The sequence below is a fragment of the Trichosurus vulpecula genome, chromosome 6, assembly GCF_011100635.1.
Source record: "Trichosurus vulpecula isolate mTriVul1 chromosome 6, mTriVul1.pri, whole genome shotgun sequence".
Lineage (NCBI taxonomy): Eukaryota > Metazoa > Chordata > Mammalia > Diprotodontia > Phalangeridae > Trichosurus > Trichosurus vulpecula.
Window position 1 is genome coordinate 101,372,644 of NC_050578.1, and position 13,902 is coordinate 101,386,545.

Below are 13,902 nucleotides of genomic sequence, written 5' to 3' on the forward strand. Positions count from 1 at the left end.
GACCCACAGTTTCAGAAGCGCTGATGGTGTTGTGAGTAGAAAAAGTTTAAGCTTTGCCTAGGGTACCAGCATCCTCCTGGTTACCCAGGTTTGCAACCTATCATCCTCAAATCCTTACTCTCTCACTCCGCTGTGTCTAACAAGTTACCAGTATGTTGATTCTACCTTCACAACACCCCTCATGTATGCCCCATCTCTTCTCTGGGGTCCCCACCACCCTAGTATAGACCACTTCTCTTCTGGACTATACAATAATCTGATGGTTGGTCTCCCTGCCAAGAGTTTCTTCCTACACCAGAATATCTTCCACTCAGCTGTCAAATTGATATTGCTAAAGCACAAGTCTGACTATGCCACCCCCTTGTTCAGTGAATTCCAGTGCCTCCCTATTATCTCCATGGCCAAATATAAGTTTCTCTATTTGGCATTCAAAGCCCTTCATAAGCTGCTCTCCTCCACTCCCCTTTCCAGTCTTCTTATGCTTTACTCCACCCCCACGTATTCTTTGATCCAGTGGTGGCCTCCTAGCCGTTCCTTGTGGAAGACACTCTAACTTCTGAGTCTTGACATTTTCACTGACAATCCCTCATACCTGGAATTCCCTCCTTCCCCATCTTCCCCTCTTGGATTTCTTCCCATTCCAGCTAAAATTTCCCCTTTTACAGGAAGATTTTCCCAATTTCCCCTGAACGCTAGTGCCTTCCCTTTGCTGATTATTTCCAATTTAACTTATATGCATCTTCCAAATGTAGTTTTTTGCATGTTGTCTCTCCAGCATTAGATTCCTTAAGAGCAGGGACTGTTTATTGTTTGATTTTTGCCTTTCTTTGTATCCTCAGTGTTTGTAACAGTGCTTAGCACATGGCAGGTGCTTGATAAATGTTTAACTTTCCTTTGTGGCAGGTAAAGGCCTTTACAGTCTGGCTCCAACCTATATTTCTTGATTTATTTTACATTACTTCCACTCGTGCACTCTGTGGTCCAGCCCGACTGGCCCGTTGGCTGCCTCTCTCCTGGTATAGGATATGCTGTCTCCTCCGTGCCTTTGAATAGAGGGTCTTACATGCCTGCAAGGCTCTCCACCTCTGCTTCTGAGGGAATCCTTAGCTCCATCTATTCTCAGCTCAAGCACCCCTTACATAAGGCCTTTCCTCATCCTTTTTGGTCATTAGTGTTCACCCCCTTAGAATTACTTTCTGTATGTTTTGTATTTACTTATCTGTGTGTTGCCCCCATCCTTCCCAAGCTTCTTTAGAGCAGAGTATGGACAATTTAATTTTCGCCTTTGTATCTCTGGAAACTGTTACACAGCCTAATAGTAGGTATTTAATAAGTGCTTCTTGAATTGGAAGGCCAAGTGTAAATAACTGGTTTACAAAGTATAAAGGCTATTGGTTTCTTAACACTCTGAAAATCCCAAACAACTTGTTGCTTATCTCAGTCATCACTCAGTTAAGCAACAATTAACTTTCTCATGAAAGAAAGGGTAACTAGGGCAGCCAATGATTTTTTTATTACAGTAAGTTTCACAATTTTCATTAAGCCTGTACACATTATATTTCATATTGTTATTAAACATGATTACTTTATTACTTTGTTTGGAACTCTATTGAAGTCAGTGGAAAAGTAATATAAATTAACTAGGAGTAAAAATTCTTTATAGATTTTTTAATAGATATTGATGAAATACAGTTTGGTTTTCTTAGGGGATGAACTGGGGCCCCTTCTTGCCGAAGCCTATTGCTGCAAACATGTTTAAATCTCCCCTGTCTTCAAAAAGTAAAAATCAAAAACCTCTAACTTAACATTGCCATTCCCTTAATCCAGCACTTCTTAAATTGTGGTCTAGAGATCCCTGGAGATCCCCAAGACCCTCTTAGGGCATCCATGAGGTCAAAACTATTTTCACAATAATACTAAGATGTTGTAATTTATAATATGATAAATTTTGATAGATAAAACCCACATAAGCAAGAGCTATTGTGGGGCAGGTCTTCAATAATTTTTAAGAGTTTCTAAAAGGAGTCCTGAGCCCAAAAAGTTTGAGAACCACCACCTTAAGCTATCATCTGATTATCTCTTCCATGTTTTGTTGCTAAACGTTAGAAATGGTAGTATATAATCGCTGCCTTTGTTCATTACTCATCCTTCTTGCAATACGGCTTCCATCCCTACCGTCCTACTGAAAATTTTCTCCCAGGTAGCCTCTTATGAAATCTAATTAGCTTTCCTAAGTTCTTATCGTCCTTGACCTTTCTGTATCATTTTGGACCATTGACCACCTGATTCTTCTTAAAACTGAGTCCTTCCTCAACTATACTACAGTACTGACATCTCCTTTTCTTACTACTACCTCCCTGAGGGTTTGTTCTGCATCTTCTTTACTGGTTCATCATCTTCCTCTTGTCCCTGAAGGCCTTCTCCGTCCTCAACCCTCCTCTCTCTCTAACCTGTCTCCCTTGGTAGTCTCACCTGCTGCCATGGATCTTATTATCATTAATTAGGCCACTGTAAAATTAACTCCCAAATCTATATCTCCAACCCTGATCTCTAGCCCCAAATTTTCAACTGCCTGATGGACATCTCTTCCTGAATGTACCACCAAGCTCTTAAACTGGTATGTTCACAGTTAAATTTGTCCTCCCTCCAAAACCTGCCTCTCTTCCTAACTTCCCTATCTCTGCTGATGGCATCACCACCTTCCTAGTAACCTAAGGTTGATGATGCCTCAAAGCCATATTTGTCTCTTTACATTTTTCTTATCTTGCTTCCAAGCAGTTGCCAAATTCTATTAAATTTTCCTGTGTACTTTCTTTACAATCTATATGTCCCTTCCTAGGTATTCACACTGTCACCATCCTAATAACTCACTCTCTTCTGGATTATTCTAAAAAGAATTCCTCATGGGTCTCCATGACTGTTGTCTCCCCTCTCTAACTGACCTTCACACAACTGCAAAAATTGTCTTCTTAAAGCCTAGATAGGATCATGCAGCTTACCTCTTTAAAAAAACCTGAGGTACTTGCCTATTGCTTCAGGATAAAATACACAATCTTGAGTTTTTCATTTAAAGACCCTCCACTATCTGGCACTTACTTTCCTTTTCAGCTTTATTTTAATACTGTTCCCTTTCATGTACTCTGTGTTCTTGCCATACTGGCTTGTAGCTGTTCCCTGATCTCTTCTGTCCTCTCTCACCTTCATGTATTTACTCAGGCCCATGCCCCAAATACAGTTTTCATGTCTCTGCCATTGAAATCATTTTCCGTTTTAAGACCCACTTCAAGAATCATCCCCACAAAATCTTTACTGATTCTCCACAAGCTGCGAGTGATCATTTTCTCAAAATTTCTTAGGGCTCTTCCTTTAACCTTTCGCATTCTTCCTCCTTGAAGGCAAGAAGTATACCAAATACATGGTGTGTGCGTGTGTGTGTGCATGTGCGTGTGTGTGAATATGTATATGTATACACACATAAATATATATGAATCAAAATGACTCACTTTTTCAACTTCTATCCCCAGTACATTGCAGAGAGTAAATATTAATAAGTATTTATTGATTTGAATTAACATATACCACTGCATTGAAATGTTTGGAAACTTTATTTCTTAGATAATAACTACAATTCATCATTCTCTTTTGAATTATTATTGTTCCAAGAGACCATAAGAAACAGACTTGAGGCTCTTCTTCTTTTTATTTCTACTCAAAGCTTCCCAACCATAAGTTTATGTGACCATGCCAAGCAGGAAAGCTGCTAACTTAGTAATTAATTAGCTTTTCAAAACCAAAATTAATTTAACCCTTTCCCCAATATTTCTGGTTGTTACTCATCATGTTTCAAAAAGGTGATGTCTCATTAGAAGCTAGCTACCTCAAGGCTTCAGATTTACCATATAGTAAATACTCATCACCCAAACAGAGGCAGAATAGTACAATGGAGAGTACACTGTCCTCAGAGTCAGAAGACCTTCGTTCAAATCCCACTTCTTGATGCTTAATATCTGCTTGGTCTCTGGCAAATCACTTCACGTTCCTGGCCTTCTGTTTCCTCATCTGTAAAATGAAGAGATTGGACTAGATGGTGTTTGTGGTCTCAAAAAAGTAACTTAAACTATTCTTTTAATCAATGGCAAACTTTGTCCTTAGCCTTTATACCTATGACAGCTCCTTTTATAAAAAAAAATCACATATGAAACATTTTATTTGAAAATAATAGAAGTTTTGTGGCTTCCTTTTAAAAGCTACAAAAATCTCCAATTTCATTACTTTCTTTGGCCATATTTTTTGTTTTACTCAGTCATCTTAAATTTGATCATTTTCAAATTATGTGTGGTTAATCTTATAATTGTGTCCATTGTACGTCCTTTGTCTCCCCCTCCAACTCCCCACCCCCCAGTATATTTTGAGGCAATCTGAGTAAACAAAATATCATCTTGAAAAGAGCTGTTGACTTGAATTCAGAAGATCTGGGTTCAAATATTGCACATGAAATTTACTAGCTATGTGGCATTGGGCAAATAACTTAGCCTTTCTGAGCTGGTTTTCCCACCTATGAAAGGGTACACAGTTCTACATACCTCACAGGGGTGTCATAGGGACTAAGTGAGATAGTGTGTGTAAAGCACTTTGTTAACCCTTCTGAACTTTTCCATTAAATGCTGCAAATACATTGATGTTCGTCATTCACGTACACATGTTATGTTGAGGACAAAAACATTTAATTCAGTAAATAAATATTTCTGTTTACTCCCTCCAAAGAATTCCCGAGAGCAATTTGGAGAAATTATAGCAAAGTTACTTTGATGTGGTCTAGGAAACGTAACTCTCCAGCCAAAATAATTACTTCTTTTCATCTTTCATTGCCAAGGTTATAGATGTTGAGGAAATTCAACAATTTGACAATAAATAACGGGCTCTAAATTGTAGTCTAAGAATTTCCATCTTCCTTTAAATGTCCTCTCATTCACAGGGCCTTCCTTGGTTTTCCCTCTCATCCTCAATTACCTCAACTCAGTAATTATCTTCTCCCTTAGACCTGACATAGCACTTTGGCGCCTCCCTCATGTATTTGTCACGTAGAAATACATATTATGTGCTATTTCTTGTCTGTGTTTTGTGATGGATAATAGCGTGAGAGCACGGACTCTGTCTTATGTAAGTTTTCACCTTGGCCTAACGTAGCACTGTGCACACTAGTGTTTAATCAGTGTTTAGAGAAATAAATGGTAGCCTCTACAGCTCTCTCATGTCTCTTTAGACAGCCTGTCCAACAGGAAGATTACATTGTTGTTGTAGAAGGAGAGTTCGTTTCAATACATGAAAAGTATTAACAAACAACAGTTAAGTAGGTGCAGAACAATGTGCTATTGATGGTATATAAGTCCTGCTGATCACAGAATAAAGTCAAGAAAAGGGAATTAATCAGCAAAGACTTCTTGGAAAGAAGTAAGTTTGATCTGGGTTCATTGAACAGTAAGATATAAGGAAGGAAAGGATGGTGCTTTTTTTTTTAAGAATAATTAGAACTGATTTTTATTTTTAGAATTAAAAGCAGGAAAATACTATAATCATTTATAATTAAAAAATAAAGATGCTAGGGAACAACTACCTATTTAGATTAGTAATAATATCTTGCCTTTTCAGATCCTTTTGATATTTCCAACAGTTCCACTGCATATCTGATATACATTTGAGTATACCAATCTTCATCTTCTGGAAGTTTGAGATTGTGTGTACAGTGGTTGTAAGGTTTTGGTGATGATGCTTTAATTCAGCACCATTTTCTTCTCAGCTGGCACTTTATGTGCTTTCATTCCTGGAACCCAAGGACCTGCTGCAAGCAGCTCAGACGTGCCGATACTGGAGAATTCTAGCTGAAGACAACCTTCTCTGGAGAGAGAAATGCAAGGAAGAGGGTAAGAGCCAGAATTTTGAACATACCTTTTTAGAAAGAAGTGATTCTCAAAATGGAACACTTTTTAAAAAGGTAAAAGTAGTTTTGTTTAAAGAAGAGAAACTGGGAAAAGGTAAATTATATAGTTAGATGAACAAAGACAAATATGAACTTAATTTAATATCTCTTGTAAGCAAAACAAAAGTATCTTTTAAGTGAGTATGGAAGAGCAGAGCCGTGTTAGTGGCCCAAATGCTATACACTGAATTAAGGTTGTGACACTGAACTTTCAATGGTAAATTAAATGAGAAGGCTTAATCTTGGCTAAATGATACAAATCATAATTAAATCTCCCCTTAAATTCACCCAAGTATCTCTACTTTAAGACTCAGATTATTCATCACATGTTAGCTATTTAAAACTAGACAATCCTTAGGGACTTGTACCTATGAAGCTATTTACCAGCACGGCTAACAGATATCAGAATTGGCCGATTTGTTGCTCACCCCTTATTAATGGAGTTATTGGTGAAAGGTGGAAAAGCCCAAGGCAGAAGTTGATCAGAGAAGCAGAGGGGCAGGAAGAAACTGGAATAGCATTTTCTGAATAATTCAAAACTTTCTATCTGCAGTGTCTTTTCCAAGGGAAATTCAGTTGCTTTAAAAGGCAGCATGGTAGAAAGGACAGACCTATGGACTAAGGAATCAAAAGACTAGTCTCAACCCTGCCCTTTACTCAGAAGTGTCATCTAAACAAATTATTTAATCTGTCTGAGTCTCACTGTCTTCCTTACAAGACTAATGATAATGATAGTCGTACCACCTTCATTATAAAATTGTTAAGGATGAAATGAAAACCTTTAAGGAAGGAAAAGGAACATCCATTCACTGAGTGCCTACTATGTGTCAGTACTGTGCTAGGCACTCTGCATACACGTATGCATAGATGGATAAGTAGATTAGTTATATATGTATAGTTTTGAGCAGCCAGTCAAATATCTTGTTTTCCTTTGGGAACTGATTTTTAAGAGAAAACAAAAGAACATGAGAAAAAGACTTTAGATGGAACTAACCAAGTAAGAAGAGGTTTATTAACTGGGCTATCAAAGGTAGTTTACTGCTCTTGGTTATTAAAAGAGGCCCTGGAACTGTAGTGCTAAATCATATTGATAACTATTATTTATTGGTTAAGGTTTCTGAAATGTTGACTTGAGGCAGGGATTAAGAAGATCTTTATTCAGGTCCCACGTCTGTCAGTCTGTCATGTAATGACCAGGTAGCCTGGGGTAAGCCACAAAAACTCTGTCTCATCATCTAGAAAGTGGGTACAGATAAGCTAGGTCCCAATTAGGGAAAGGAATGAATTTTCGTGAAGTGGTTGCATTATTCTAATTAGCATATTTCCATTGGGCTGGCACCAATTACCATATTTCACACAATTACAGCTTTGAATAGGACAAATTCAGATACTTGGGACCTCTTCATGAGATTCATTATTTGAACTAATCAGGACCTGGCTGTGTAGTAGTATCTGCCCTACTTCGTGGAGTTGTTGTGAAGCTCAAAGGAAAGAGTGGCCACGAAAATGATTCGAAAGGTTAGAAGTGCTGTATAAATGCAAAGTATTGTGACTATGATAATTTAGTTATTAAAATAATGGAGAACATAAAGGAAATGGTAACGGTGGCTTTATGTATAAATTTTGTGCTCTTAATTATGGAACATTAAAAAAACCTTTCCAAACAGGGATTGACGAACCGCTGCACATCAAAAGAAGGAAGATCATCAAGCCGGGCTTCATACATAGTCCGTGGAAAAGTGCGTACATCAGGCAGCACAGGATCGATACAAACTGGCGGCGAGGAGAGCTGAAGTCTCCAAAGGTAAGAAAGATTCCTGAAGGATGAGTATTTATGATGGGAACCATTAAGCATTGAGCAGCCGGCCGTCGCTGTTCGGGATGAGCGGTGTAACTTGAGACCTCCTCTCTTCCAAGAAAGAACCACAATCTTTTAAAGTAGTTGAAATGGGTAACTGACAGATCAAGTGAATTGTGCAAAACTGCTTTATACAGTGATAATAACATTATGAAGACAAACATCTTTAAAAGGCTTAGGAACTCTTTTGTTAACGTCGTTGTTTAGTTGTTTTCAATCACATCCGACTCTTCATAACCCCTTATTTTGGGGGGTTTTCTTGGCACAGGTACTAGGATGAGTTGCCATTTCCTTCTCAAGCACATTTCACAGATGAGGAAACAAGGCAAACAAGATTCTTAATCTTACCCAAGTTAAGGTTAGATTTGAACTCAGGTCTTCCTGACTTCAGGCCCAGTACTGAATTCACTGTGCCATCTAATTGTCATGTTCTAACCAACCACAATTCCAGAAAACTCATGATGAAACATGCTACCTCCCTTCTAAGAGACACATGATGGACCCAGAGTGCGGATTAAGACCTTTTTTTGGTGGGTGGAGTAGGGTGGAGCAGGGCATGACTGATGTGGGGATTTATTTTGCTTTACTTTGTAAGTTTATTAACAGGGGTTTTGTTTTTCTTGTTCTCTTAGTGTGGAGGAGGGAAAGGAGAGGAGGAGGTTCTTCATGAAAATAAAATAACATTTAATTTTTTAAAAAGTAAAGAATAATTGTTTGAGTTCTTCTGTAGCGATTTTCTTCCTCTAACCTGAAAAATAATTAAATCTGACAGGGAAGGGTATGTAAATTGAGCATGACATAATGTTTATGTTTCTGCTGCTTCTGTTTTCAAATAGGTGAAAAATTTTGAGCATCCCATTGGATTTTATAATATAATATATCATTATTTACAGATATACACATTTAGTATGTATTTTACTGCTGAATTTGTTGGCTACTTCCTCTAATTTTGTAGCAGCTTCTTTTTCTACTGTGGGACTTCTATGAATTCAGACCCTAGTTCATATTTTCTCCACATCTGTATACTTTTCATGTATTGGAAAAATGAGAAAATACTTGAAATCTTCTGAGATATATATATACATATATTTTTATTTGAAAGCAAGTGTGGCTTTTGTCAAAGTAGTTTTAATTTAATATAGCATCTCAGCAAACAATTCAAACTTTTCATCTAAAAATAGTATTTCATTTTCTTCTTGTGGCTAAATACTCTCATATGTCTGTAAATTTTAAATATAGTTTAAAAATCATTGTCTAAAAAATAATTAGAACTAGTCACATCAGAATATAACCTCTTGAACGCTATCAAGTTCCTCTTAACTTCTCAATCATTTAAAAAGGATTGGCTCAGTAAAATTTCTGTATTTGAAATTTCCAAACATGTAATGGGCAATAGGATACATAAGAAATTAGTTTTCTAAAACTTAGTTCATTAGCTGTAAGAATGAGATTTGGTATCTTTTATAGGCATTTTCATTCTAGATAATATATTTAAAGGTAATATTTCTTCTTATTCATGTGTACTTTTTTCCTTGTGTAATATGTAAAAAAAAACATTTAGTTACAGCTCTCTGTTTCTTGTTTGTCTTATCAGGTGCTCAAAGGACATGATGATCATGTGATCACATGCTTACAGTTTTGTGGAAACAGGATAGTTAGTGGTTCTGATGACAACACCTTGAAAGTTTGGTCAGCAATCACAGGCAAAGTGAGTTTGTTTTAAAGATCATGAAATTTTGTATTTTTTACTGTGTACTGACAAATGAAGAGAAAGCGTAACTAATTATTGGTACCTACTTATTTTTAGCAAGAATTTTTAAACTGCTTTATATAATAAGCCCCACATTTGCAAAAGTAATCTTGATGTAACATGATCTGGTCATAGATAAACTGAGAATTTGAGCAGATGTGCTTTATATTTATTTCAGTTGCACTCGTCTTAATTTTAACAATCTGAATGGCATGTTATTACCTTTATCTTTTTTTTAAAGTTGTGATTGTGAGAGATTTGTTTTCCCTGTGAAATGGTTCCATTTATAGGCTGCATTTAATTTAAAAATTAAATGTTCCATGTTAGATTAGACTAATCTCAAGCCACATGAGATAATACTGAAGTAGACGAGGCATTGAAATTAAAGTTTGATGGAAAAAAGCAGCCCAAGCAGTCACCTTGAAAGCACAGGACAGTATCCCTTGCAACAGTACCAGAGTGAAGTCCAGCACGTATCTGTCCAGTGCAGTGGTATTCCACAGAATTGAGTAATTGACTACTTTTCTTTAAAAAAAAAAAGTTATGGTAAAAGGAAAGGAGTATATAGAAAAACTCCCAGTTTTGTTTTGTTTTTACACTTTTTCCACCCAATACTTCAATCAGAAATCATTAATCTTCTAAATATCTTGAGTCAGATTTAAAGATAAAAAGGGAACTTCACATTTCCGTGGTGTAATACTAGTTTGGGATTTATCTTCAAGGTTTTAATGTCTGTCTTTACATGTCTGGAAGTAGCTTGGCTGGATCATAACTACTGCCTTCAGGCAAGCTCAGATGCAATGTGGTATGCAACCACACCCAGTACCATTGGCATTCTTTCACTAAAACCATTCCCATGGAAGAAACCAAGTTACAATTTAGTGTTCTTTCATCAAAAAAACAAAAACAAGCCATCCTGGAACTGTCACACCTTAGTAAGATACATTGGCTTTCTATCTACTTAGCTTTTTGTGACGTGCTGCTGAATATGTGAGTTGAATTGTCACATGATTCTTATGCCAAAATTAAAAATTATTTCCTGATATTTATGGCAACCAAATTTTGAATGTTTTTCAACACAAATTTTAATGAATGATGAAAATAGTATTTAAATGTTGCCTTTTATCCACAAATAAGGATCTTGAGTATTTTTTTCCAGTGTTTGAGAACATTAGTAGGACACACCGGTGGAGTATGGTCATCACAAATGAGAGACAATATCATCATCAGTGGATCCACTGATCGTACTCTTAAAGTCTGGAATGCAGAGACTGGAGAATGTATACACACTTTATATGGACATACCTCCACTGTTCGTTGTATGCACCTCCATGAAAAGCGGTAAGAGCAAAACCCTGACCAATAGAAACTGATTTGTCCTGCACTGCTTGAGTCACTTTATGTATGGGTTATACAGTCATTTTCAGATTTCAACTTTAAATACATATTTCACGTATTACTGCCTTTAAATTTTATTTTGTTGATGATGATGACAACTAAGCAGAAATTTACACTAACATTTAGTGTCAGTTAAATTATTGAGGTCACGTAGTCTTCTTTGAGTGTGTATTTTCTTAGCTATCCTTTCATAATGATCAATATTGAGTTGTTTGCAGAGAGTTGGTTCATAGTCAATTGTCCTGGACATCTTCAGTTCTCCTGTGTGAAATAAGTTTGGAAGTTGGTCTGGGAAAAGGAGAAGGTTAGGCTGGACCCTTCCAGCACTAGATTCACTCCCGGGCTTTATCACTAAGGTGGTGTAAACTCTTCCCTTCTCTAGGCCTTAGGTTTTTATCTATAAAATGAGAATTAGGATTAAGTCATCCCTAAAACTCCCTGATTCCAAGTTACTTAGCTGTCCCATGCTCTGGGTTGCTATCTGTGCAGTTAGGCAGCAATGCTTCCCTTTACCTCTCACAAAGGAAAATTGTGAGAGAGAATAAACAAATAAACAAATCCCTATAAATACCTTTTCAGAGAAAAGTAGCATAATATACAAAGTGGTGAGTTAGTGCAGGAATAGTAATTTTTCAAAAGAAAAAATTAGAAACAAGTTTCAAAAGGGGCATACTTAGACTTATCAAAAATATTTATAACAGAGGACCATGGATGCGAGAATATCTAGTTAGAGTCACATGTAGAAATATACAGTGAAGGAAACAGTCTTTAAAATGGCCTGGACTGGTAATTTGACCTTATATAAACATGAGTTTTCACCCTGTTACCCATGTGCCACTGTATTCCAGTTCAACCCCTTACAATGTGTCCTAATTTTTAGATGAAATCCAAAATAATTTAAAATTTTTTTTTTCCTCATTAGCTTAGGGACTAGTTCTTCAAAGATTCTTTCCTGTAAAAGTTTGTGTGAATGTAATTGTAACATAAACATAATAATTATTATATGACTATCTTAGCTTGAGCTAACACAACATGGATCATCAAGATATGCTTGCTCTATTTAATTGTGTTGATTATTAGGGTATTCATCTGAGTTGAATGTATGTTCCTTAAAAGAAAAAAAGTGATACCTTTAGTTTCTATGTCACTTTCATTTCCACACATACACACACACAATCTCTTGTTCCATTTCAGTTTTTTTTGTCCTCTCACATTTTTTCCATTCTTGATCTTTTGTTCCCTGTTCTTATTTCACTGTTGGTTCACGTCCATTGGCACATACAACCTGACAATATTACATTTGTGATAAGCATTTAGATAGATATATTATCTCATTTGGCCCTCACAACAATCCCAGGAGATAGATGCTGTTATCATCCCCATCTAACAATTGAGGAAACCAAGACAGACAGTTAAGTGACTTGTCCAGAGTAACCTTGTTAGTGACTGAGGCTGAACTTAGGTCTTCCTGACTCCAGGCCCAGTGTTCTATCCACTGCAACACCTAACTACCTAATTTGTTTAGCATTCCCACAGTTGATGGAGACCAATGTATTTTCAGGGATTAAAAAAAAGAAATATATGAATCTATTATATTTTCAAAGCAGGTTCTGTCTTGTGTACCTTATTGTAAAACCATTCCAGTCTTCTTCTGTCATATTAACAGTAACATTGTTCTCAGTAAGAACCATTCAGCTTATTCTATATTGGAATGTTGATGTGTAGAGATAATGAAGACCATAGAATGTTAATGCAATGTTTTCATACAGTTGTTGTGAATGAATGCAATTAAAATTCATTTTCGTTTCTAATTTGAATTGAATTGGAAGCTATTTAAGCAATGCAAGGGCACTACAATCTGGTAGGTAAGAATATTAGATTGGGTGCCCAGTGATCTGAATTCTACTTCCGATTAGGCTATGCCTTAATCGCTGTATGCCAGCTTCCCAAATGTGGGTATTATCTGTCCATCCCTAGCTCTTACAAACATCATAAGACCAGATGGGAAAATGTGAGAGTTTTGAGCTCTTTTGAAACAAGTTACTATATAAATCCAAGGTATATGTTTAATTATTACATTGTTTTGCCCTTCAAGAATCACTGCAGCAGGTATGGCACTAAATAAATCTTCCCTAATAGTCATGTGGTTTTGAATGCACACGTTTCCTTTGCCATCTCCATATGTTTCTTCTCCTCATTATTGGTTGAAGTGTATTTTAACTTCTGCATCCGGCTCATTATACCTCTGATTAGTGATACACATGGTTCAAAGCCTGCAATCAGGCATCTGATTTCAAGTTGTACTTTTATTATTTTTGTTCTCTAGGGTTGTCAGTGGTTCTCGAGATGCTACGCTTAGAGTTTGGGACATTGAGACAGGCCAATGTTTACATGTCCTGATGGGTCATGTAGCTGCAGTCCGATGTGTTCAGTATGACGGCAGGAGGGTTGTTAGTGGAGCATATGATTTCATGGTGAAGGTGTGGGATCCAGAGACTGAGACCTGTCTACACACATTGCAAGGGCATACCAACAGAGTCTATTCATTGCAGGTAAGAGATCCTGTGTGCCATATCCCAGGAATGTTCTACTTAACTAAGCATAGGTTTGTAGAAACTGCACTAATTAGCTATCTGGTAATTGTTGGTCCATTAGAGTACTAGAAAAATAGGAAAAAGAAAGTTTTCCTGTAACTCGTGAATATGCCACTTACGTAATGAGCATGAAGAAAACGTGAGATTTTGGAATTATTTAATTGCTTACCATTTTCTACTTTATTATATAATTTCCTTCAAAAACAGAAATACCTGTGTTTTAACAGTTGGAACCTGCCACTTTGGGTCCTTTAGTTGGGCTACAATAGATACTGTTACCAGAGTAAACCTGGTTTTAATTCCCTCCTTAGCGAAGGATTAATTT

General features: G+C 36.7%; 1 protein-coding gene across 5 annotated transcripts in view; it reads left to right on the forward strand.

Moving 5' to 3' along the window:
• FBXW7 (F-box and WD repeat domain containing 7) overlaps positions 1-13,902 on the forward strand; it is a 274,512-nt gene that overhangs the window by 255,660 nt on the left and 4,950 nt on the right. For all 5 annotated transcript variants that reach the window (XM_036763823.1, XM_036763821.1, XM_036763822.1 and 2 more), the window contains 5 exons: positions 5,798-5,921; positions 7,645-7,781; positions 9,430-9,543; positions 10,745-10,926; positions 13,310-13,535. In XM_036763823.1, the coding sequence (XP_036619718.1) occupies positions 5,798-5,921; positions 7,645-7,781; positions 9,430-9,543; positions 10,745-10,926; positions 13,310-13,535 (783 nt within the window). The remainder of the gene's footprint in view (positions 1-5,797; positions 5,922-7,644; positions 7,782-9,429; positions 9,544-10,744; positions 10,927-13,309; positions 13,536-13,902) is intronic.